This window comes from Perognathus longimembris, unplaced genomic scaffold, assembly GCF_023159225.1.
Source record: "Perognathus longimembris pacificus isolate PPM17 unplaced genomic scaffold, ASM2315922v1 HiC_scaffold_5104, whole genome shotgun sequence".
Lineage (NCBI taxonomy): Eukaryota > Metazoa > Chordata > Mammalia > Rodentia > Heteromyidae > Perognathus > Perognathus longimembris.
In genome coordinates this window covers 31,253-55,936 of record NW_025960495.1, presented here as the reverse complement: position 1 = coordinate 55,936, position 24,684 = coordinate 31,253, and the positions used below count along the sequence as shown (strand labels likewise).

At 39.7% G+C, this 24,684-nt stretch overlaps 1 protein-coding gene across 1 annotated transcript; it reads right to left on the bottom strand.

The window, feature by feature from the left end:
* Window positions 1–15,053: 15,053 nt before the first annotated feature.
* LOC125345018 (golgin subfamily A member 2-like) lies at window positions 15,054–18,054 on the bottom strand. Its single transcript, XM_048337278.1, has 4 exons — window positions 17,818–18,054; window positions 16,722–17,714; window positions 15,702–16,628; window positions 15,054–15,599 (listed from the first exon to the last, which is right to left on the bottom strand). The coding sequence occupies exons 1-4, from the start codon at window positions 18,052–18,054 to the stop codon at window positions 15,054–15,056; spliced, it is 2,703 nt and encodes a 900-aa protein (XP_048193235.1).
* Between the last annotated feature and the right edge of the window lie 6,630 nt (window positions 18,055–24,684).

Genomic DNA, 24,684 nt, shown 5'->3' with positions numbered 1-24,684 from the left:
TCAGGATACGTTGGCTACTGAAGTCTCCACTCCTCATACATTGTCACAAGAATAACACAAAGCACCACTAATATTTTTCTTGAGTGGCTGAATATAGTGGAAACTTAAATGTTCAAAATAAATCTCAATGAGACCATTTGGTTGTCAATGAAGTCCACATTACGGAAACAAGGGCTATAGCACTGTTGTAATTATTCTCAACATGCCATCTTAACTTGTACTACTTTTTTTCCCCTCTTTTTCTTTCTCTGTTTGACTGAGTGATTTGTTTAGTTTTGTTTCTCTTGTAGTCCCTTCCTGTGGCTGTACCCTTGCTACCACTGTATTACACCCGTGTACCCTGGATACTGTTTATACCGGTAATATTACTGGGGAAGGGAGAGGGAATACCAAAATTGAGAGACAAAGAACAAAAAGACAAACCATTCAAACAGCAACACTTAGAAACCATTTGGTGTAAACCAACTGCACAACTGGTGCAGGGAGATGGGAAAGGGAAGGCGGGGGGGGGGGAATGAGGGAGGAAGTAACAAGTAGAACAAGAAATGTACTCACTGCCTTTCATATGAATCTGTAACCCCTCTGTATCACACTTTGACAATAAAGATGTATAAGAAAATGTATAAGAAGGATACATTTATGAACTATACAGTTTTATTACTTTACCTCATATCAAGTGACACAAATTAATTACAAAGTACAGAAAATTGAAAATATATAAGTAATTAATAGGGGCTTGGTGGATGCCAAATGAGAAATTAAGAGCCACTTCATTGCAAATGAAATTGGCGATAATTATTTCTTCTTAGGTTATATACAGTTTGGGCTACAGATGTACACAGTAAAGCTAGAGTCATTTTATAACTTGTATTCTATTATTAAAATTACTTAATAAATATCTAGTATATATAATGTACTTTTCACTGAAGTAAAATTTTTGGTAGTTTCAAAATTTTATAGATTGCCAAATTCTTATTTGACAGTATGAACAATAGCCCAGACTTAGTCTGAATTATCAATAATTCATAAACATTTTTATAAAGTAAAGAAAGATTAGATGCTTATGTACCTAATGAAAGACATTGAAATATGGGAAATTCAGAAATAAGTAGAGTGTTGTTTTACAAATGCTCCATGCTATCTTAGAGGACCTAAAAGGAAAATGAATATATGACAAAATTAATGAATTTCTATATATCTGTGAATTTCCCAAATATCTTTCTGACATTAATTTCTAGGTTAATTCCAAGAAGTCTAAGAACATTGTCTGATTATTACTATTCTCATAGTTTTAAAGTTGTTTTATGGCTCAATATACATTCTATCCTTGTGAATATTCCATGAGAAAATTCTACTGAGAAAAAAACATGATGTGTGTTATAAATATCAGTGTGATGAAGATGGTTGATAGAGCTTTCAGATTTTGTATTGTTGATAATTTTTTAAATTTTATTGTCAAGGTGATGTACAAAGGGGTTACAGTTACATAACAATGTAGTGAGTACATTACTTATACTATTTGTTACACCCTCCCTAATTTTTCTTTCCTTTCTGTAGCTCAGATAAACATACATACAATATATAGTGTACCAAAATCATATACAGTGACCACAGGGGGTACTCCATAGGAAATTCACTTAGTAAATTGATAATTTTAAGACAGTGTGTAGAAATGTGCTGTGATCATGGCTTTATTTCAGTACTGTAATTTCAAAGACTTTCCCATATTTCAAAGTCTTTCATTAGGTACATAGTCATCTCTGTTTAAAATTAATAGTCAATTCTTAGTATTTTACTCAAATTTATTTAGTATGCTTCTCTATCTTTGTACTTTAACCTAGACATATTGACATGTCACAATGGGTTCCATTGTGAAATATAAATATATACATATATATACATACATACATACGTGTGTGTGTGTGTGTGTGTGTGTGTGTGTGTGAGAACCCTCCAGCCATCTTGTGGAATACTTTGTTCTTGGTATTTATTGAATCAATTTTATTTGGCTGTTATGTTCAGATCATTTACAAGATGATTAGCTATTGCTTGGAAGAAAAATAACAAAATACACTTATGTAAGAAATTCATAGGATACCAAACATGATAAAATATGTTAGACTAAAATATGGATGACTATTTGCTGTCATCAGAATTCCCTTGGAAATATTTTATTTCCTGTATTTATAGAGGTAAACCAGGTCCTTATATTTTGGTTTGGTGATCACATCTTTTTACATACAGACTCTAGTTATATTCTGTATTCTTGTCAATGTGGACTGATTGCAGAGTTAATCTTGAGGTAACTGTTGGATTGACCTTTCATTGATGGATCTGTTACCTGCTCATCAGACTGAATTTTCATAAGCCTACTTGACTAAGTGAAGTCTGCTTTAAGTGGCTTTTATTATAGCAGGCACAAGCAGTGGAGAGATGGTAAAGAAACTGATCTACCATGCGGTAGATCATCACCTACTCTCACTGTCATAACCAATAGTGATGATTTCCATAATATCATTTCAGTTAAATTGATTGATTATATGTGTTGTTTTCAAAGGAAATGGCACTGCTTCCCTATCAGCTCACTTCTTAAGCATGGAGGATCATATATAACCTAATGCCTATCAGAGAGGTTTATTCTCTGTTTTTCTTACACTTAAATGTCTTTAAATATATTTATATATATATATTTGGAAAAAAAATATATATATATATTTGGAAAAACATGCTTGAGAAGAGGCAAGAGAACAGTACAGCTGAAGAGCATTCCGAACTGATAAAAATGATAAAGGCTAATTGCATACTATAAGGAGGTGGCAGGCAGGAGGGAGCCTTGGAGACCAAGATCAGAGTGACACCACTGTAATGTAGTCCCAATCCTCTGTGCTGTGGGAAATAAAGAAGAAGGGGTGAAGAGTATAGGAAGACTCTAGCAATAGTCCAGGTATAAGATTATAGCCATGTAAAAGTGAAGGCAGAAACAAGAGATAGGATGAAAAATGAGAATTTTTTTTTTTTTTTTTTGCTAGTTCGGGGCTTGGACTCAGGGCCTGTGCACTGTCCTTGACTTCTTTTGCTCAAGGCTAACACTGTACCACTTGAGCCACAGCGCCACTTCCGGTTTTTTTCTGCTATGTGGTGCTGAGGAATCAGGGCTTCATGCATGCTAGACAAGCACTCTACCACTAAGCCACATTCCCAGCCCAAATTTTTTAATTTCTAAACAAAAAAAAAGCCATTGTAAATATGGAAAATGAATCAAACAAAGAAGTTGGATATGATTCTAAACAAAGGTGTTGGACATAGTTCCTAAGTTCCACAGACCCAAATGAGAAACTCTGTAGCCAAGCAGGTTGAGAGTAGAATCTAAAGTTTATCCTCTAAAAATATGGATATATTTTTATTGTTATTGTAAAGGTGATGTACAACAGAGTTACAGATACATAAACCAAATAATGAGTACATTTCCTTTTGAACAAGCAGTGTCACTGCTTCCCTTTGCCTTTCCCAGAAGTTGTGAAGTTCGTTTTCAACATAGTGTCTAGTGAGTGTCACTGCTGCATTTGTTCACCCTTTACCTCTTACTCTCCCCCAAACAGATAAACTTACAAGGCAAAAGGTACCGAAAACAAGAACAAAAACCCTCTCATTTCCATTTCTTGCACTTCATTTTGGTAAATGCCATTTTATATGATGATATGCACCTAGCTATTGAGACAGTGTGATCCTCTCCTAAATCATACAAGTCTCTAGATATTCACACACTGAGACCAAAGGTTACCTCTGGGACATAAAATTCGGGTTCCTATTGGATATTCACAGAGACGGATATTAAGAATTTCCATCTTGGCAATTTGGAGTTAAGAAAGGTTATCCATCCTAGGCAACAAAAAAATGGGTAGATTCATGGATCAGCACTCAGATTACTGATTTATTTATTACTTCTCTATAAAATTTTAACAAATAATACATTGTCATATCCCTAAATATTAATAATGGACTTAACAAATATAATCGTCCAAATATTTTATTTGAGTTATCAAGTCGTAAATGAAAGAAATAATGCATTCCCTTTCAAAAGTGAGTTTCCAGTGACATTGTGTATGGTATTTCATGATTTAGGAGGATTTAGGCAAGGGATATAAAAAGGAAGCCAATTGTTCAATAATTAAATATCCTTGGTTAAACATGTCATTCTTAATGGGATTAAAGATGATATGCTTATATTTTAGTGTATTGGAAGAAAGAGAATATCCTTAGTTATTCCTGAAATCTGAATGGTACATGGCAATAGGTAAAAGATATCATAAAATGAAAAAAACAAAAACATCATTTTTTCAGTAATTCTCAATTTAAGAAAATATAATAAATGTTTTCCCTCTCAGAGATATTGTGAATGGTGGTGTTTCTTACAGGATTGACAAGCTAGATTTTTCTAATAATAATAATAGTTGCCAATTATTATTGCTACTTTATGCTTGGCTTTAGGAACACCATGTTGCCCAACTGTGGTTCTAGCCACTCCTTCTTAGCTTCCTTAGTCAGCTCATTCTTTCTTCTACTTGAATTTCAGGGTTACATAAGGTCCTGTTTTTTTTTTTCTTTTTTCTTTTTTTGTTTGTTTTAGCTTTTTAGATTTTTCCTTTGAGTTCTGGATCCTAGTATGCATTTGCTACTCCTTTATCATAAGATAACTCAAAGAATCCTTAGTTTGTGTTTAAACACTACATCTAAGATTAATTATGTCCTCAGTCCATATCTTCTGTCTTTTCTTAACATTATAAAAGCAAATAAATTAACTATGCAATATTTATGACAGAAATATTTTCTTAAATGTAAATATTTAAATAAATAAAGTAAAATACATAAATATAACAAAATAACAAATATGTAATATATTTGCTAGAATATAAAATAGGTTTTTTAAACAATCAGCAGTAAAAAAGAAAATACACTTAAATAATGACCAATAGATTTAAATGTAAATGTGCAAGAGGTTGTTTCCTTTTTTGCTGTTTTTCTTTTCTTTTTGTTCTTTTTTATACAAATCTATCTGAGTATAAAGGGAGGCATAGGAATGGAGGGACAAAGAGTGAAACTCACTGGACACTGTGTTGAACTATATAACTTGTGGGTGAGAATGGGAGGGAAAAAGTAGAAGAGAGTGAGGGAAGGGGTGACATTGTCCAAAAAGAAAGGTACTCTTTCTGTGACTAAAGTAACTATAACCCCTTTGTGCATCACCATTATAGTGAAAATTTAAAAAACAAACTCAGAGGTCAGGGAATGTGTTAGAGTTCTCTAAAGGAGCAGTGGGTTGTATATATAGAGCAAGTTTTATTCAAAGAAAGCTTTATTAATTTTCTCACATCACATAATGATAGAGACTGAAAATTCCTAATAGCTGCAGTTTGCCAAACTAGAGACTTAGGAAAGAAAAGGTGCAGTTTCAGCCGTGACCAAAGGTCCCCACACAGGGAAAGCTGACAGCACAAATGCTCATCAGAATGATGACAGGCTCAACGTAAAGAGCTTGTCTTTCAGTTAAAAGATCAGAGTTCATCACTGGGCTGTCAGATTGGAGGAGTCCCTCTTTTTAAAAATTTTATTATTATTATTATTATTTTCTTGTCGGCCATGGAACTTGAACTTTGGGCCTGGGTACAATCTCTGAGCTCTTCAGCTCAAGGCTAGCACTCTACCACTTGAGACACAGTGCCACTTCCAGTTTTCTGGTTGCCAATTGGAGATAAGCATCTCATGGTCTTTCCTGCCTGTGCTGGCATTGAACCATGATCCTCACATCTCAGCCCCCTGTGTAGCTAGGATTAGCACAGAGGAGTCCCTCATTACTGGGGCTTTTTGTCTTTTTCTTTTCCTCTTCAGGGCTTCAGTTACTGGGATGAGAATTGCCTCAGGGAGGGTGACCTGCTGTATTCAGTCTACTCGTTCAAATGTTTCTCATCAAGACCCTCTAGAATTCCTATCCAGAACAATATCCCACCAAATGTCTAGGCAATCTAAGGTCCAGTGAAATTAAAAAAAAATTAATCATCACAGAGATGTTTTAAAATTCAACTATGTCTTTGCTTTCCATAGCTCTGTTAGACAGTGTCCTGTCATTATTCCACTAGAGCCTTCTTTGGATTGCTTTCTTTTATATTTTTAGAACTGTCCTCTTTTTATTTTATTCCCAAGCCCCAAAAAAGGCTTTGTTAGTTAGATGATTTTTTTCTCATATTCTACCAACAATTTCGTTCGTCAAAAATATCTCTTCCAGCATCATGAGATTAATGTTCTTAAAACATCCTCCCTTGTCTTTTTCTTGCTCAGGACAGTTTATTAACTCATCAACCTTACAGACAAAATGCAAATGGCCAATCCAGACACTGGGATTTCTGCGTTATTGCTACATGTGACCAGTTTGACTTCAGAGATAGCTTTCATGATATTGAAGGCAGAGAACATACAAATTACATATAGCCAAAATTCTGTGAAAACTCTCAACTGTTTTCTATATAGTATATACTTAGTTATAGGGTCCTGTAGCCAGGTAAGTAATTTTTCATGTAAAATTTAGTAATAAGGAGCTAGGACAAAGGGAAGAAGTCAAGGAGCATCCATCATGAAAATTTGAATATGCCAGCAAATCTACTTGAGAATGAAGTTTATGGGAGTAAATTAAGCAAATGTAAAATCGCCACTAAAATCTTAGGACTATTTTATTTCTAGCTGCTTCCTGTTTGTATTCAACATCTTATTTAACATCTCTACTCTTAGCACACATTGCAATAGCTATTTGGTTTCTAGGAAGATTGAATAGTAGAGTGCCATCCCCCAGTTCCTGGGCAGAGTTTGGGGGAAAGGAAAGTCTCCCTAAAGTTACCTGTGGGGGGGAAAATCTGTTGAGAAAATGACCTTCCTCACTCTGCTGCTTTAGTTTTGCTATATTTGTAGATAGATAACATATCTTTTCTCAATTGCCCAAGAGTGTACTCATGATTCCTAATGCGGTGTAGCCTAATGACCTGCGCTATTCCAGTGACTTGAGAATTCCCTGCCCAGAAGAAAGTGAGATGAACTGATGGACTAGATGTCTCAAAAGAGACATGAATATTGAGATTTCCACATCAGTGAGCAGGTTGGTCAGGACATGATGGCCTGCCTGGATCTTTCCCAACTTTGCCTCTGGGGCTCAAATCTCTCCCCTTCCTCAGATTCCTTTGCCACCACAAGTCAGTGAGCACATTTCATCCTTTCTTCTACTCATCTCTCAGGTATTAACCTATCTCACTATTTGTTAATGGGTGATAACAATTTTTTTCAAGAGTCCATATTTGGCAAGGATTAGCCTAGTTAGTGAGGAACAAATTTCTGTATGATTCAATTACTGAAGGAAGACAGGAAGACTACTAAAAGCTGAAGGTAGCCAAAGCACCACTGCTGCAAAGAGAAATAACTTGGAGGTGACCTGCACCAAGTTCTGCCACGGCTTTCTAGGGAGCTTGAGGGGACTCACCTACTCCCATTTACTTGTCCTTTGCAGGTATTTTAGGAGCTCTCCAATATTTATTTGTTTGTTCTTCTATGTTCTGTGCTTATGACTGCAGCATATTCATTAAGTGCTAGTGACCATAGAGTGTACTCTTCATATGTCACCCTTCTAGAGAGTTCTCTTGGTGCAGAAAACAGACTATCTCTGTGTGCTTTGTGAGGCCATTATCGTGTTGAGGAGGTCAATAATGCAGTATAGGGTGAAAAAGGGCACATATGAGAATAATTTTATAGATCTATGCCCCAAGATTTTTCTTTTTTGTGTGTGTGTGTTGTGTGTGTGTGTGTGTGTGTTTATGTTTGTGTGTGTATGCCTGTGTGTTTATGCTTACAGTTGTCTGTATTTTGAACTGTCTGTCTGTTGGCCTCCAGATGAGGAAGGGTAGTCTGTAGCTCATAGCTTTAGAAGAAAGCACTTTGCCCAGGACACAACTAAAGGACTGATTCTTAGATCTAGGCTAAAAATGACCTCACAGTAATGAGTAGAATACCATCCTTAGTTTATCTTTAGAACTCCTGAAATAAATCTTCTTATTCAATATATAAGGCCCTTTTGCTCAAATTCCTACTTGTATTTTTATTAATCTCCTTTATCTTTAACTTCAAGAAATAAAAGCAGGTGAAAAGAGAATAAAAATATTGCCAGACACTACTGGCTTATATCATAATCCTAGCTATTCAGGAGGCTGACATCTGAGGATCAGGGTTCAAAGCCAGCCTGGGCAGGAAAGTCTGTGAAATTTATAACTTGGATTATGCACCAGAAAACCCAAAGTGGAGTGGTGCTGTGGCTCAAAAGAGCTTAGGGAAAGCAGCAAGGGTTTGAGTTCAAGTCCCACCACTGACAAAAAAAACACAACAAAACAAAACAACAACAACTAAACGATGACATCTTGACAGGACTTTCGTGTGTGTGTGTGTGTGTGTGTGTGTGTGTGTGTGTGTGTGTGTACAAATCTGCATTCAGGAAATGAAAATAAGTTGCTAAAAAGAAACAAAGTAATACATGAGTAATTCATTATCAATTCAAGAAAGGTTTGTGAGATTAAAGCCTAATTCTACTTTAATGTGAAGCAGCATTCACATTTAGAAACTTTATAAAGTATTTTATGTTATTTTATAAGTCATAAGAAAGAAAGAAACTATCATATTAAAGTAAGTTAATATCTAGATATGCCTTTAAAGTTCACTAGTTGGAGTTTAAAAACTGTGTATTCTAATCTACCAACGTGCACAGAAGCTTAAACCTAAGAGGAAAGAAAGCCACATTAATTGATGATCAAAGTCTAATCTCTCAGAATGTAAACCCTAAAAGTGAAACGTAGACTACAAATCACTTGGCCCATCCTTCCCTTCTCTTTGTAGCCACAAATTCTGCTTATTATATATATTTTTTGAGTTGGAAATGAAAACTATTGTGCTTCCACGTATTTGCACATTATCTTACTTATCAATGGTAAGACAATGTTATCTACAAAATGTCAGCCTCTCCAAAGTGGAAATGCATACAAAGTGTGTACAAGCTGCTAATTCATCTGGATGATAAACAAGTGAGACATTGAGTGTCAGGAAATGTGTTTTTCTTCAGAATTAAATAACTGGCTGTTTGGAAGAATCTGGCTACTTATTAGATGTGGAAGAACCTTACTAGTGGTAGAAAGTTCTTTTATGTTGTCTTTGAATTAACAAGTATGATTTCTTTTTAGGATCATGCCCAGAGCCATTTCTATCATAGCTAATAGTGCTGATCTTTGAGAGCAAAAGTAGGAGAAACTGGTCATTAAGATCTGTTGAAGATCAATAGAGACATGTAAGCAGAAACACTTGTTTTTCCTAGTCATTCCATCATTCTTTCCCACCTCACCCCAGATAGAGGTTTTGGCTTTGCTCTCAATTGGTGGTCCTAACTATGAAAGCTGACAGTTGTCTATCACGTTTTAAGCATTGGTTCCCTTTTAACCACTAAAAAATCACAATAATAAGATTGTTGATCTAATATTGAGGAGATTAGAGCTCTTTGGAAAGCATAGGAGTTTTTTTTTATTTTTATTTTTTGAGTGTCTCAGGCAAAGGCTTTTTTTAAAGTCATGGAGCCAAGATCGCTAGACTGTGAAATCTTCAGTAGCAAGTTACTGCCAGGATGAAGCCCGATATTAGCTGGAGCACATTATGAAACTCATTTTGAGAAAGTTTGTGGGGGATGCCCATGGATTCACTGGCCTAACTGCCTTCAGGAGGGAACTCACTGGCAGGGATAGCTTTTGCTGAGGAATTGGAGTAAGTACCAGCCTAGCACAGTAGGAGCAGGTAACATAGTTGAAACTAGAGGGCACCTTTCTTCCCCAGAGACTGCCATGGGAGAGAGATTTCTGTATCACGAATAAGCAATTGAGAGGTGGATTTGGAGTGGAGAGGCTGCAAAGTGACAACTATCACTTCCATGGTTTATTTGGTGAAGTCAGGTAAGAATGTAGTAGAATCACAAAGAAAAGAAAATCATGAAGGAGGATGTTGTAGTGTCAGAGTGTTTCAGAGACCAGTCTGACTTTGAGAATGAAGTAGGCTATAAAATAATTATATATACTTTACATCTATGGACTGAAGATATAAACAATTGAAGGGAAAACCAGCCATCTGCATTAGGTGACATCACAGCAGAAAAATGAGTGCTAATTGAATTATGATATGGCCTTTGTCCTCCAATCAAGGCCATTAGCTTGAGAGACAAATTTAGAATTTTAAAGTCTTTAAAGTCTCACCGGAAAAAAAAGTAAAACAGGAAATTGATCATAACTATGCTTAGCAAAATGGTATGATAGTCTCATTTCTGTTATTTCAAACCTTGTCCCTCTACTAATTCAAATCTCCATAATTTTTCCTGGGTTCACGTTTTTCTGCCATCTCCAAGAAAAACTGGATCTTTAGCTTTCTAATTTCTTTTCTTTATAAAGTTACCCCCGGCTACTCAGAATTATGTTCTTGACGTTTCCCCCTAGTAGTTTCATATGTGGTGAATTTGACTCTCTACCTCTCGGTATAATCCTGAGATTCCTCACTTGCAACTTTGTAATCTGACAGTTTTTGACAGTTCTCGTGATTTCATGGGAGTTTTTTTCACTTTATGATGGTGTGAGTCAGGTGTGCTCACTGGAAATTGTTCCCCAAATCACGATCTTTGTCAAGGGTGGTGATAGCGAGGAAGTCCTCTGTCAGGTTGCCAGTCGGCAGCAGTGAGGTGCAGCATCCAGGTAGCCAAGTGATCATGCTGGGGGGAAATCAGACACTCCACGGACCAGCGTATGATTGTGGTTTTGGATATAGGTATTGCAATGAATTTTAGGAGATGCTCTACAGTTCATTATAAAATTAACTTCTTGTTAGATGTTTGATTCATGTAATATTCCGAGTACACCTTAGCCTCCACTAATCTACAATGTGAACAGTTCAAATATATTACATATAGTTCAGCATATCTTCAATTTACACTACAACCCATCACTACTGAATGAGCACTCGTCCATTTCTTTTAAAAGTTTGGTTGACTGATATGAAAGATAAAATCCTGTGCCTTTTTTTTTTTTTTTACCAGTCCTGATGCTTGAACTCAGGGCCTGAGCACAGTTCCTGACTTCCTTTTGCTCAAGGCGAGCACTCTGCCACGTGAGCCACAGTGCCACTTCTGGCCGTGTTCTATATGTGTGGTGCAGTGGAATTGAACCCAGGGCTTCATGTATAGGAGGCAAGCACTCTTGCCACTACTCCATACTTCCAGCCCGAAAGATAAAATCCTTAATATGGGATTGAACATATCCCATTGGTCTTAGTGTATATGAAGGCACCTATTTCTAATTGACTAAACATATGAAAGCTGATATATATTGATAGTCATAAAAATTCATATAGGATTTACACAGATATTGAAATTTTATTCATCATCTCAAAATATAAGGCCAGGGTATGACAATGAAGGATATACATTCATTTTAAATTAGACTGAATTGAGTGGCTCCTTTTGATCTACTCCGGCATTGTCTCTGGAATGTTTATTTTTTAACCTGAAATCAGTTCATGTTCATTTTATCTCCTTTTATTGAAATCCAGGTCAAAGTTAATGTTCAACAGACTCTAGGTGATGTTTGATACCAAGCTCATTTTGATGATCTCTGCTAGGAAAACAACTTTTAATAGCCAGGGAAAGGAACCAATATGTGAATTTGCTCCTAATCACACTGGAGGAAAATACCTTCTAATAAATATCATGTAGGAAGACAAAAATTAAACATTTGAAATAATGATGTCGAAGTTGTTTTACAATTTAGTTCCCAACTCTAGGAATACCTCTTAAAATCTGGCAAATGTACATAAACCTTAGCAAAGGTCTTTTGAACAGCAAATGGGAGTAATGGGAGTGAATAATCTCTCTTTAGTCAATTATTCTCTTGAAGTCCATTGTGGCAGAGGCAGATGGTGACTCTGGGGTGATGTTGGTAGTGTTTGGAGATTCTTCTAATTTATGCCTTAAATGTATTGTCAATAAGAATGGTGAGTTTGAAGAATTAGGGTAGCTGCTGTGTTTTACCCACTATTCCCAGTGGTTGTTGTATGTAGACAATTTCATTTTTATCTTGAGAAAACAAGAAGGAAAGATATTTTAAATTCAGTTTCCACTCACTTCTTTAGGCTCGGGATGATGTTCCTTTTTTAGATAAATGCTTTGGATGACCTAATCTGAATCATATATAGTGGAGGGCTTGAAAGTGAAGAATAAGGAGAGGTTATAAGTCTGAGATGATTACTCTCATGTCATCTAGAAATTAATATGCAGATCAGGAATATATATGAATTCAGATTACATTTTCCTTTTTTTCTTTTATTGAAAAATATAATCAGGCACACTGCAGAATAATGTGTTTTCACTTAATAGTATTTGATAGGCATAATTTCAGTTATATAAATAAGTAATAGGACCAAAATTTTCTTTTCTAGTTTTTACATAAGATATTTACTAACCATAAGATATGTGGTGTTATGATGATGACCATCAAATCCTTTTCACATTTCACTATTTGGCTGTAAATGTGCTTATATATTTTTACCTAGCTGTGATAAGACTTGTGAAACATATTTCTCTCAATTACTGAGATCCAATTATGGTATTGTTTTGTTCGCCTTTCCTTTTCTATGAGTTACTTGTTAAAATGTTTGCTAATTTTCATTGAGCAGGACTCTTTTGCTCAATTGCAGGAGGCAGTTTGAGAAGTTCGCATTCAGGTGGTTTCACTGTTGAGTGTGTAACACTGATGTTCTTACCCAAACCCAGGTATGGCAAGGCAATTGCCCTCTCAGGAGTCTCACTGTGACCAGAGCTGTGACAAAAGTGGTGAAACTGCAGATTGACACCAAAGCTCATTTTTGAGGAGCAAGGACAATGGACCCTAAAAACTATCAAAAGGGGGACAATAGAACCTGTATAAATGAGTATAATAGCCATTTTTTATCAAATCTCACACACTGTACCTTATTACATGTGCTATAATTTGACACCACCAGCAGCAGAGTAGGTTTGTTTATACAGCAAAACTACAGACGTTGAACAATGGATTCCACTAGGATGCTATGATTGCTTAAAAAATCAAAAGATGAGAGGGAATTTGGGGGTCTATTACTATTTTATGGAATTGCCATAATTGAAAATATGCTGATTAAATCCTCTGTCTATATTTGTAAGTCAATTGTCCATTAAATTTTCACATAGATATTACCACGTACTGGTTAGGTTCTTCAAATTGTGTGTCGTTTTCAAGCATGTTAATGTATTCTAAGAGAAGAAAAGTGTCTGCATTTGCTCACGGCCTAAAATTTATCTAGGCTTTTTGGCTTTTAGTTCACTGGCCCTCTAAAGATCCTCCTCACCCCAGGTGCATACGAATATATCATTAGACTCTATACTATATTTTCAGGTAGAAATTTTATTAACAAGGTCTATCATTCAGTTCTCATTAAAATCTCAAGATTGTGCCATCATTCTAGGTAGGAGAAAGTGATGCAAGTGTACACCATGCTGCAGTGACTTTGTCATCACATGCTGGGTGCTAGCCACTGGTTTTTCCATGACACACCCTGGGAACTGTCCTCTCTCACACCACTTGCAGGCTGGGTGCCTCTGCTCTTATAACAAGGAGCTGGCTAGGTGGACAAACATTCACCAGTTCCAGTCCACTAAGATGCTGGAAAACCTTTTCTCGGACATTGAGCCTGATGCTGAATCATGACTCCATGACACGGGTCACATCCCACTTGTGCTAGCTTGGTTGATATCTCAGTGTCAAATGAAATCATGACTGCTAGGTCCATCCCTGGAAGGCTCCAAGTAGATGCCCCCACCTCATTAAGTCTCCACCCAGTTACCTGGGTAAGCAGCAGACCTGGAGGCAGTTACCTCCCCTTTCCCTGAGGTGACATCATAATCCACCTGGCCACACCCCCTGTCCCTGCCCTAGATAAGGATGATGAAAAAATGGGATAAGGAAATGAGATTGCAATACTTCCTAAATATCTATCCAACAGATACACATATTTCTTTTTTTCTCTGATAAACCCAAATGATTTCTTGTCTTTAAAAATATACATATGCAGATAAATTGACTATGTATTACAAATTTCAGCTTTCTGCTTTACTCCTTCACGTCCTCTTATTCTTACTAATGATTGTGATTTTACGGCAAGAGTAATAGTCTCTTGCTGAAACAGTAGAATAGAACTTGCAGTCTTCTACCCTTCTTCCTCCCAATGAAAACACCTTAAACATTCCAATGTTCAATTTTATTGATTGAAACAGAAATTGCGCAATCATATTCTTTTAAATTAAACTATCTTATGAGGATTTGTAATATCCATAGATGATTCCTAAGTTGATGATGTCCAAATCATTTGAATCTGGAGGAACAATGTAGTATCACAGATAAAACCTTCATCCTACCTCTTGTCCCAAACATCATACTTTCCCTTCAGAAAAAATATGCTGTCCTGTGCAGACATGAAAAACAAACATGTTTACTGTGTATGTGTAAATAGCCGGGCCATTTCCCGCCAATAGTCACATCCAGTGCAACTCTGCACTGGAGACTAAGAGTGTGGTTCGTAAGTACGATCTGTAAAATAACTGGGATGAATTCCCGTGTAAATAGGTTTGTTAACTAAAATGTACTTTAAGATAAAAATCTGTCAATAAATGATTGATAAATTGACAAAAAGAAATATAATTTCACTCAGCATTTGTTGTGTTCTACGCGCAGAGACATATGACTTAGGTTGTCTCGTCCGACTCTGAGCCATTCTTCTGCCTGTATCCGCAGGCCTTTGACTCCTCGATTTCAGCTGCGTTAATTGAGCTTGTGACCACACTGGCAGAGCCAGTGTCAGGGGACAGGGAGAGGGAAAATAGTCCGGAAGAATGTGTGTAACACATTTGTAATTGTTTGTGTCCTTCCTGAGAGTAATTATTGGATATTCATCATGTTCTTCAGTTTGGACCAGAACGTGATGGGGCGTTCATTGCCCATGCCCCCAAGCTGTGTGGTGGACGGCTCTAGGGGGCACGGCCCCTCAGCCTCTACTGTGGATGGTTCCACGTCATAATCCTTGCTACCATCATCCTCCTTGCTACATTCAGTCTTCATGGGGCCTGCCAAGTCTGAAGTGGTGTCAGCAGCAGGGGGCTCGGTGTCTCCCTGCATCTTGTCCTGGCATGTCACGACTTTACCTGCAAGCTGCAACAGCAACTCCTGCAGCTCCTGCTTCTTCTTTTGTTTCTCCTGGGACAGTAGATCGACTTGCTCCCATTTCTCTTGATGCAGGGTCTCCAGGGTTTCTATCTGCTCTCTGCAGGCAATGAGGGAGTTTTCGATGGCGGCGATGTGCTCTGACAGCCGGCTGCATCGCTGTTGCAGGCCATCTGCTGCACTCTGGAAGTCCACCTTGTCAGGCAGGTCGGGGCTGAAGCAGATTTGCAGCTCCCTCTTGGGCACCTGTGTGTCCTGCTTCCTCTTCCCAAACAGGCCGTGGGTCCTCGTCCTGGGGAAGAGGCCCTCCTGCTCCAGCTTGGTCTGGCACTGGGCTCCCAGGTTGGCCAGGCACCTGCAGCGGGCCTGCTGCTCCAGCAGCTGCTGGCGGAGTTTTACCTCTTTGGCTTCAGCAGCTGAGAGGGCATTTTGATAAAAATCCCTCATTACTTGAGGGCTCTCTACATCATCAGGGACGGTCACGTCGAGTGGGGTTGCCTCCTCCCCGCTTTCTTCCGCATCACTCACTCCTTGGCCTTTTGGAGGGGAAACCAGGACGCTCAGCTTGGCCTGCAGTTGCTCGTTCTGCTGCCATGCTACTTCCAGGCGCTGGAGAGTGTCCTGCAACTGTTCCCTTTCTGTCTGGGCCAGCAACGTGCTCTGTATTTGCTCCTGCTTCAGCTGCTCCAGCAGCTGGGTCTGCCTCTGCAGGTGCTCCTGCAGGGCCTCCTTTTCTGAGCTCAGCTGCCGATTGGAGGCTGTGTGCTGATCGCAGGTGGCTCTGAGTTCCTGCAGCTGTGTCCGGTATTGGCCCTGCAGCTCCTGCAGCTCCTGAGCTTCCTGGCTCGCTCTCTTCGCCACCTCTTTCCATTTCTGGAAATCCTTCTCCTGCTGCTCCAGCTTCTCCTGCAGCTGTTTCTTTAGGATTTGCTCTGCGCTCAGGGCGCTGGCGAGCTCCTCCTTCTCAGCGCTCAGCCGGTAGGCAGCGTCGTGCAGCTGGGCCAGCTGGTCTTGCATCTCTCTGTCTTGCACATGTGTGCATGTCGCGGTCTCCATGTCCCGATCCTTGGCAGGCCTAGGAATGGCTTCCTCGGCTGCCTGTTCCAGTCTCCACAGCCGCTCCTGTTGCTCCAGGTTCTGGAGACGGAGGCTGTGGTTTTCCTGCAGTTGAGATTGCAGCTGTTGCTTCAGGTCCTTTAACTCGTCCTGCATCTGCAAGGCCTGGGTTTGCAGCTGCTGCACAGCCTGAGCTGGTCCTGCAGGGGGCTGCAGCTCTGCCAGGTGTTCTCTAACCTCCTCCAGGTTGACCTCCAGCTCCAACACCTGCCTCTCCCCTTGCTCTCTCTCCTCTGTCTGTTGCTTCATCCCTTGGGATGGCTGCTGGACCATGTCCTCCCACAGGGCACTCTCCCTCCTCAGGGACATGGCAACGTTGTCCCTTTCTGACCTCATGGTCTTCACCACCCTTCTCAGGTTGTCCACTTGCCGTTTCAGCACTGCCCGCTCCTCTGATGCCTTTTGCAGCTTCTGAATTCTGCTCTGCATGTTGAGCTTTTGGGTCCAGAGGACTTCCAGTTTCCTTTGTAATTCGCTGTTGATTTCCTCCAAATCAGAAATTCTGCTCTTCTCCTGGTCTTCCAGGAGCTGGAGCTTCTTTTTTTGAGTGTCAACCCGTTGGGTGGTGACTGGGGACAATGCTCTCTCTTCCTGTCCAACATGCTGCTGTGCAGCCCGCTGGTGGCGTGGTGGGTGGTGACTAAATGAGCCTTCCTGCTCCCTTAGTTTCTCCTTAACCACCAGCTGGATGCGAGCCAGGGCACAGCGTAAATTGGGTTCTTCAGAAACCAACATCTGTATGGCTAGCTTGTGAGCTTCCAATTCTGTTTGCAGTGCCTCGTTCTCTTGGGCTCTCCTGCAATTCTCTCTTCGGTGTTCATGCTGCAGGTGTTTCTTTTCTTTCTTCAGTTGGTGGAGCTCACTGGAGAGCTGTTGGTTTCGTAACTTTCTGGAGTGCAGGGTAAGCAGCAGGTGTTGGTAGTGCCTCTGCAGCTCCTCGGTGTTCTTGGGAGCTGTGAGACTCTCCACCCTGGAGGAAGGTCTCCAGCTGCACAAAGGCAGGACAGGCTCAGGGGAGGCGTGCTTTTTGGCAGTAGGCTCAGTTGATTGACCATACCCAGTGGTGTTTCTCTTGGGATGATCGCCCTTGATTGGTTTCTTCTTTGTGTTCAATTGTGCAGGTGCACTTGCAGGACAATTCTGCTGGTTTTCTTGCCGTCGTTGATTTGCTGCAGCTGTTTCATTTTCTCTCGATTGTTCAGACCTTCGAGCCCTGGGGCAGCAGGCAAGACAGAATCGCCACATTCCCAGGCGGTCTGAAATCTATAATCTACAATCTACAATCTACAATCTACAAACTACAATCTACAATCTACAATCTACAATCATTAACAATGTTGTTTTCTCACTATACCCCTTAACTCACTGATTTTCGCTGACACCACTCGGCCACCTCCACCTCCCTCAACGGCTGGGAGTGGTGTAAGCCAACAGAGGGAATACCAGGGCTATTAGGCAGCAGAGGATATGGGTGTGGCCCCAAGTCTGGCATCCCATTGGTCAGAGAAAAGTGTGAAATAACAGAGGGTGTGGCCAGAAATTTGTGATCCAGGCAGAATGGGTGGAGTCCTGATAGGAGCTGCTCCTGCAGCCCTATCCACATCTAACTCTGTCCAGGGTAGTTATGGGCAAGAGTGGGACTTGCTACAGCTGGGTAGGTGCTCAGTTTTACCTGTACCTTTCCTAGCTTCCCTCACACAACAACTGTGGCCTCCCAGGCTTTCAATTTTCTTCCAGGAAGTGGCATCAAGAAACACAACCTGTCCAAATTATAACTGTTCTCATTCCGTGCAGAAGTAGCTCTGTTCTAACCACATTTGGTGACATTTGTATTGTGATCAGGGAGTCACTGAGTTTGCTGAATTCTTGATATAACCTGCTCTTGCAGTCCCTGAGGAACTGGACAGCTCAGAGCCATCACAGGTCCAGGGCTCCTCTGCATGAGTGTTTCCCATGTTGCTTACGCAGGCCTTGCCTAGTGCAGCACACCTGGTCTAGTGATCTCAGAGGAATCAGAAAGACAAATGGGAGAAATGAGAATGTCCTGCTTCTGTCAAGGAGTATGTGACATCTACACCAACACTAAGAGTAATGTGCACTTAACTGAAAACAAATCTAACCAAGTCAACTACCCAGCCACTTCCTAATGATGTTGTGTCCACAATCCAGTGTAATGCCTTGAGAGCACGAAAATCCATGGGGGCATGGGTAAAGGGGGCAAAGGAGTTTTATTTAAGAACCCCCAAACCAGAACCAGCACAGCCTCCACCTCCAAACCCAGGCCTGTGGCTGATTACCTTGTCCTGGGCTAAGTACCCAGAACTCAGAACTGAGAACCAAGAGCAGCCTCTGCCTCCAAACTCCAACAGGCTCAACCTCCAAACTTCCATAACTCTGAAGGTGCTAGTTCCTCTGATTTCTCTTTCCTGCATGCCTGGCCTCTTCTTATGCCTCTCCCCTCTCTGCAGGCCTACTGGAGGCCTCAAGGCTTCTCTGCAGGCTTCCTTGAGGCCTTAAGGCTCTACACATACCTAGGGTTCTCCCCATAGGAGCCTTGGCAGGCTCAAGTACCGCTCTGCCCAGCTCCTGTGCTCCATTCTTCTGGCAGCCACCTCCTGCTGCTTCCTTCCATCCTTCTTTTTTTTTTTTTCTCAAATTTTTATTATCAAAGTGACGTACAGAGAGGTTACAGTATCATACGTTGGGCATTGGATACATTTCTTGTACTGTTTGTTGCCTTGTCCCTCATGCCCCCCTCCCTCCCCCCCTTTCCCTCCCCCCACCCAGGTGTTCAGTTCACTTACACCAAACAGTTTTGCAAGTATTGCTTTTGTAGTAATTTCTCTTTTTTTACCCTGTGTCTCTCGAATTTGGTATTCCCTTTGAATTTCCTACTTCCAATACCAGTAAACACGGTTTCCAATACACTCAGATAAGGGGCTGGGGATATAGCCTAGTGGCAAGAGTGCCTGCCTCGGATACACGAGGCCCTAGGTTCGATTCCCCAGCACCACATATACAGAAAACGGCCAGAAGCGGCGCTGTGGCTCAAGTGGCAGAGTGCTAGCCTTGAGCGGGAAGAAGCCAGGGACAGTGCTCAGGCCCTGAGTCCAAGGCCCAGGACTGGCCCCCCCAAAATATATATATATATACTCAGATAAGATTACAGAGATAGTGTAGGTACAAACATAGGAAGGTGATACAAAACATTATCAATAATAGAAACTACAAATACACATAGGACATTGAAAGTAGTTATAACTGTGATATATCACTTGTTTCCATAACATGGAGTTCATTTCAATTAGCATCATCTTATGTGTTCATAAGGGTATAGCTATTGGGCCTTGTGATGCTCTGCTATGGCTTGCCTAAACCTGTACTAATTATTCCCAATAAGGGAGGCCATAGAGTCCATGTTTCTTTGGGTCTGGCTCACTTCACTTAGTATAACTTTTTCCATCCTTTTTTTTAAAATTTTATTTATTTATTTCAAATTTTTATTATCAAACTGATGTACAGAGAGGTTACAGTTTCATATGTTAGGCATTGGATACATCACTTATACTGTTTGTTACCTCGTCCCTGGTAACCTCCCACCCTCCTCCTCCTTTCCCTTTCCCCCCATGAGGTATTCAGTTCACCTACACCAAACAGCTTTGCAAGTATTGCTTTTGTAGTTTACCCTGTGCCTCTCAATTTTGGTATTCCCTTTCAATTTCCTAGTTCTAATACCAGTATAGACGGTTTCCAATATACGCAGATAAGATTACTGAGATAGGCAAGTCACAGCAGAGGATCACAAGAGCCCAATAGCTATACCCTTATGATCTCATAAGATGATGCTAAGTGAAATGAACTCCATGTATGGAAACGATTGGTATATCACAGTTGTAACTACTTTCAAGGTCCCATGTGTATCTGTAGCTACTACTATTGACGATGTACTTGTATTACCTTCCCGAGGTTGTACCTTCCATCCTTCTTCACCTCACACAAACCACCTCTGTTCCTCTCTACATACACACTGCCCGCTCCCATGGCCTCCCCCCCCACATACCCACTCACATCCACCCACACACAGTGGCTGCCTCCCCTTGAATGCACGTCTAATAAATAGACCTCCACATCTTGCTCCAATGGCTCTGATGCCCCCACCTCAAGCTGGTTATCACGTTCCCCACTGTTTTTCATGTCTAATCAAATCATTAATTTGATTCTTATTTTGGGCCAGAGGGGAGTCCCCCAATCCCAATCAAGCAGGAAAGGTACAGCAAGTCCAGCAGATAGTATCAGGCTGCCTGTACAAAGGTCTGGGCAGAAAAGCTACAATAACACATTAAGAACAAGGATGGGGAATCGGAAGAAAAAATCATGTCCCTGTTGACCACATTAATTAATGCTTGGTAAGTCTTATCTCTAGGGGATTTTCTGAATATCTCTGAAGAGTCCATCTTCAGACATCTGTTGGATGTTTTCCCCCTGCCTTTTTCACATGAGAGTGATGTATCTCCTGTTATTTTCCTGTACCTTCAATACCTGACTGTGTAGTTAGCACTGCTGAGTAAGGTCCTTGCCCCTTGGGTTCCAATTCAGGAGCATGATGCCTTTTTACCCAAACTAGCTGTCCAGGCAAGAAATAATGGGTGGAGTTTTTTTTTTTTCAGGGGGCCAGTGTTCCTTGGGCACCGAAGGAGAGGCATGTGAAAGAAAACCTTTTCAAACCTGCAGTTACTGTACAAGGTTATGATTAGGCATTTCTGTTAATACAGGTTCCCCAAGTTTAGGAAGCAAGAGAATAGTCTCCCACAAATTATTCCAAAAGGGAGGGAGGGAGTCCTTTAACACAAGGGGTGCATCTTGCTTGAAGCAGTGCAAAGCGGAGGAGGCTTCCCCAGTCCTTGCCAGTCTCAGACATTAAAGGTTCCTGTAAGATCCTTTCCAGCTCTTCTGAACAAGATAAAAGTTCCAGTTAACTCTTAGGGCCTTAGATAATATTTGAGTATCTTGAGTCCTGAAGGCCTGGCCATTGTCATCCCCAGTGCTATGGGTAAGCTAAATCGAGGCATTATTTCATGAAATAATTATTACACTTTTGCCTGAATGGTTTCAGTATTCATCAGGAATGACTCAGCCCAGCTTGAAAAATTGAATTCTAGTACTAACAGATACTGATACCCATATTTTCCAGGCTTTACCTTCCTGAAGTTCACTCCTGAGAACTCATCAGGTGAGGTTCCTCATATACATGCCCTCTCCACATGTTCCTCTTTGCAGCATTTTAACCCACTGGTTTTCAAGACAGTTTTAGGCAGTGGCCCAGAGCAATTTAGATAGAGACAAAGAAGGCTTGAGCCTGTGACCATTTTCCCCAAGTGCGGTCTCCACACTTGCACACTTGCTACCACTATTTCTCATGCCTCTTTCCTTTTTTCCCTTATTTTATTAATTAAATTTTGTTGGCCAAGTGTTGTACAAAAGGAGTACAGTTACTTAATAATGCAGTGAGTACATTTCTTGTGATATCTTACACCCTCGTTTTTCTTTCTCTTTCCTAGATCAGGTAGGCACGTAGACAATATCCAGAGATACACATATTTCTGAGCATAAGTATACATGAATCTAAATATGAACTGGGGCGCAATGTAAGCTTTACTGCAATTTTTAGAGATAATCCCCAAACAGCAAACATCTCTACAAGACTGAATTTGTACTTCTGCACTAAAAAGAGAATACCATATCCATTTCATAGAATTTCTTATCTAAGGCATGGTTTTGGAAATTTTTTTCAAGAGTAATAAACATGAGTGTGCGACAAAGTAAGTTTTCTGCACCAGCCTTTATATTGTGCATTTGGAGTTTCTCTCAAGTCTGTGGTCAAAATCTCATAATAGGTGGGAACTGCAGAGGAGTCAAGAATCTGGATTGGGATATTTTGATTACAATAGGTCTTGTAAGAGACTTCAACCTGTTTGATCCATTGTTGCTTTGATATTGCTGCTGTTTTGAGGTTCAGCTTATATGGCTTGAAATGTCAAAGAAAACGATAAATTTGCGAAATTTTCTGTAATAATAATTTCCATTTTGCTTTCATTTTCAATACTACTATGAAATTTTCTCTCTCATACACCACAAATACACAAGCATTCATGCACTCATAGTTTGTATTTGACTCAATTGCACCCACATTGCTTAAGCAAAGAGAATAAAAAAAGAAATCCGTGGAAGTTAAATACGAAACAAATATTCCATAGACCTTTTAAAATGTGTTATCAAGTGATCGGTGTAGAGGTAAGAAGCTGGCGCCAAGAAAAATGCCTAAAGAGCTTTGCCAAGGCCCCAGATGCTCCTACTGCTAAATTATCTCTTGCAGTTCCGCACCAACCTTTTACAATGGGCACGCCCACCGGTGCCTTGCATACAGCATTGCCTTATGGTTTCAACGAATTATTTAAAAAAGCTGGCTTCATATTCAAAAGTACATTCTCTGTGTACATTTACTTTCGTACCCAAGAGAATCAATATTTTTTGACAAGGCATGAATGGTAAAATAAAATGTGTGAAATAGACTTGCTGAATATAAATACTTAATCTGATAAAAAGAAGAAGAAGAAAGGAAGAAGAAGAAGAAGAAGAAGAAGAAGAAGAAGAAGAAGAAGAAGAAGAAACCATCCATTCATGCCAACTCTTGATAACACTGCCTATGTTTTTCATTAACTAAGACCCTTTTGGAAAATTGGCCTGCAAGATGCTAATAAATAGGTGAAAAATTAAAACTCAATCATTTGGTGCCTAAAATATTGATATGCAATTTATTCTGTACCCAAAAATCAAAACAAAAATGTGCATTTCAAACTTGTAGTCTATGTGTTTTAATATTTCCTGAATGTATCCTGAGAAAAATACGTTTAGCACAAGTAAGTGAGCATTTGTGTCATTGATTTGTACATAACTGAATGTCTGGTGGTGTATTTTAGACAGTTAATATTCATTATATTAGCCTTTGACTTTCTACAAATAGTATTCTGAGGTGTGTTACATGCATGAGAATAATTCCCACCAAAGTTATGGAATTTAAGAGAAGATTTCTCAGTGTTTCAGGGAAAGTTTAAATAATCAGTTTAGTTTTGATTTTCTAGTAGGCTATTAATTTTCTAAATGTGTGAACAATCTTTCAAAATATTGGCTTTTATATTTTTCCAAAGATAGGAAAAGTTTAGAACTACTTCTTTTACTTCCAGATCTCATTTTCAGGCATGTTATGGAGAACCACACCAAGTAAAGGAAAGAGCTGGAATGAATCACAACAACAGTGCAGATGGCTCAGACAAAATCGAACAGAGGAAATACTCTGTCTTGTGTTTCCAGAGGACTGACATGTGTGAAGCAGTTCTGTTCTACTCTTCCTACCTTCCTCTCCCTCTCCCTTTCCTTCTCTCTCCCTCTCTCTTCCTCTGTCTCTCTGTTTGTTTCTCTCTGTCTGCCTCTTGCTCTCTCAGTACACTTCATGGGCTTTTTTTTCAGGAAATCCTGGCAATACAACTTTTCAAGTATCTGAACCCAGGAGATACTCCCATTTAGAAAAAAAAAAATCACACATGCTATCATGCACCCTTTGTAATACTACATATTTTCCTACTTGTTTTTATTCTAATTTTCTTGTGATTGGTTTGTTATCCACTGTCATGTAAATGAAGGTGACTTATCTCCTGAATAATGTATTTCTATAATGCTGTAAATTCGGACCTATGTAACAACATATTCTAGAATGGTTCATATGACATGAACTTGGATACACACTGATAGCATTTAAAGTTAGGAAACATAAACCTCCTTGCAAATATTTAGATTTGCTTTTATCTCCAAACACACCATAGGTTTTTCAAACACTGTAAATGTCCCCACAGATTTCTTCTGCCCTGCGTGATTTCCATCTGAGTAACATTCTTGTTCTTAGGAAAAAAATAAAAATAAGATAAGAAAGCAAAATATATAAGTAAAATACAGAATTAGCAACTAGGAAGTATCTGAGTTGAAGATACAGCTGTTGAACATTTCCTTATTATCAAAAAGAACACACGTAGCAAGTGTGTGAGCAAGGCTCATACGGACTCCACCAAGGGACTAAATGATCACATCTTCCCATTGCTTTTGGGTTTAAGAGAGGAGATGGCCAACTCCGTCCAGATGTCATCAGATTCCCACACTTGTTTCTTGGCGAAACACTCATCAA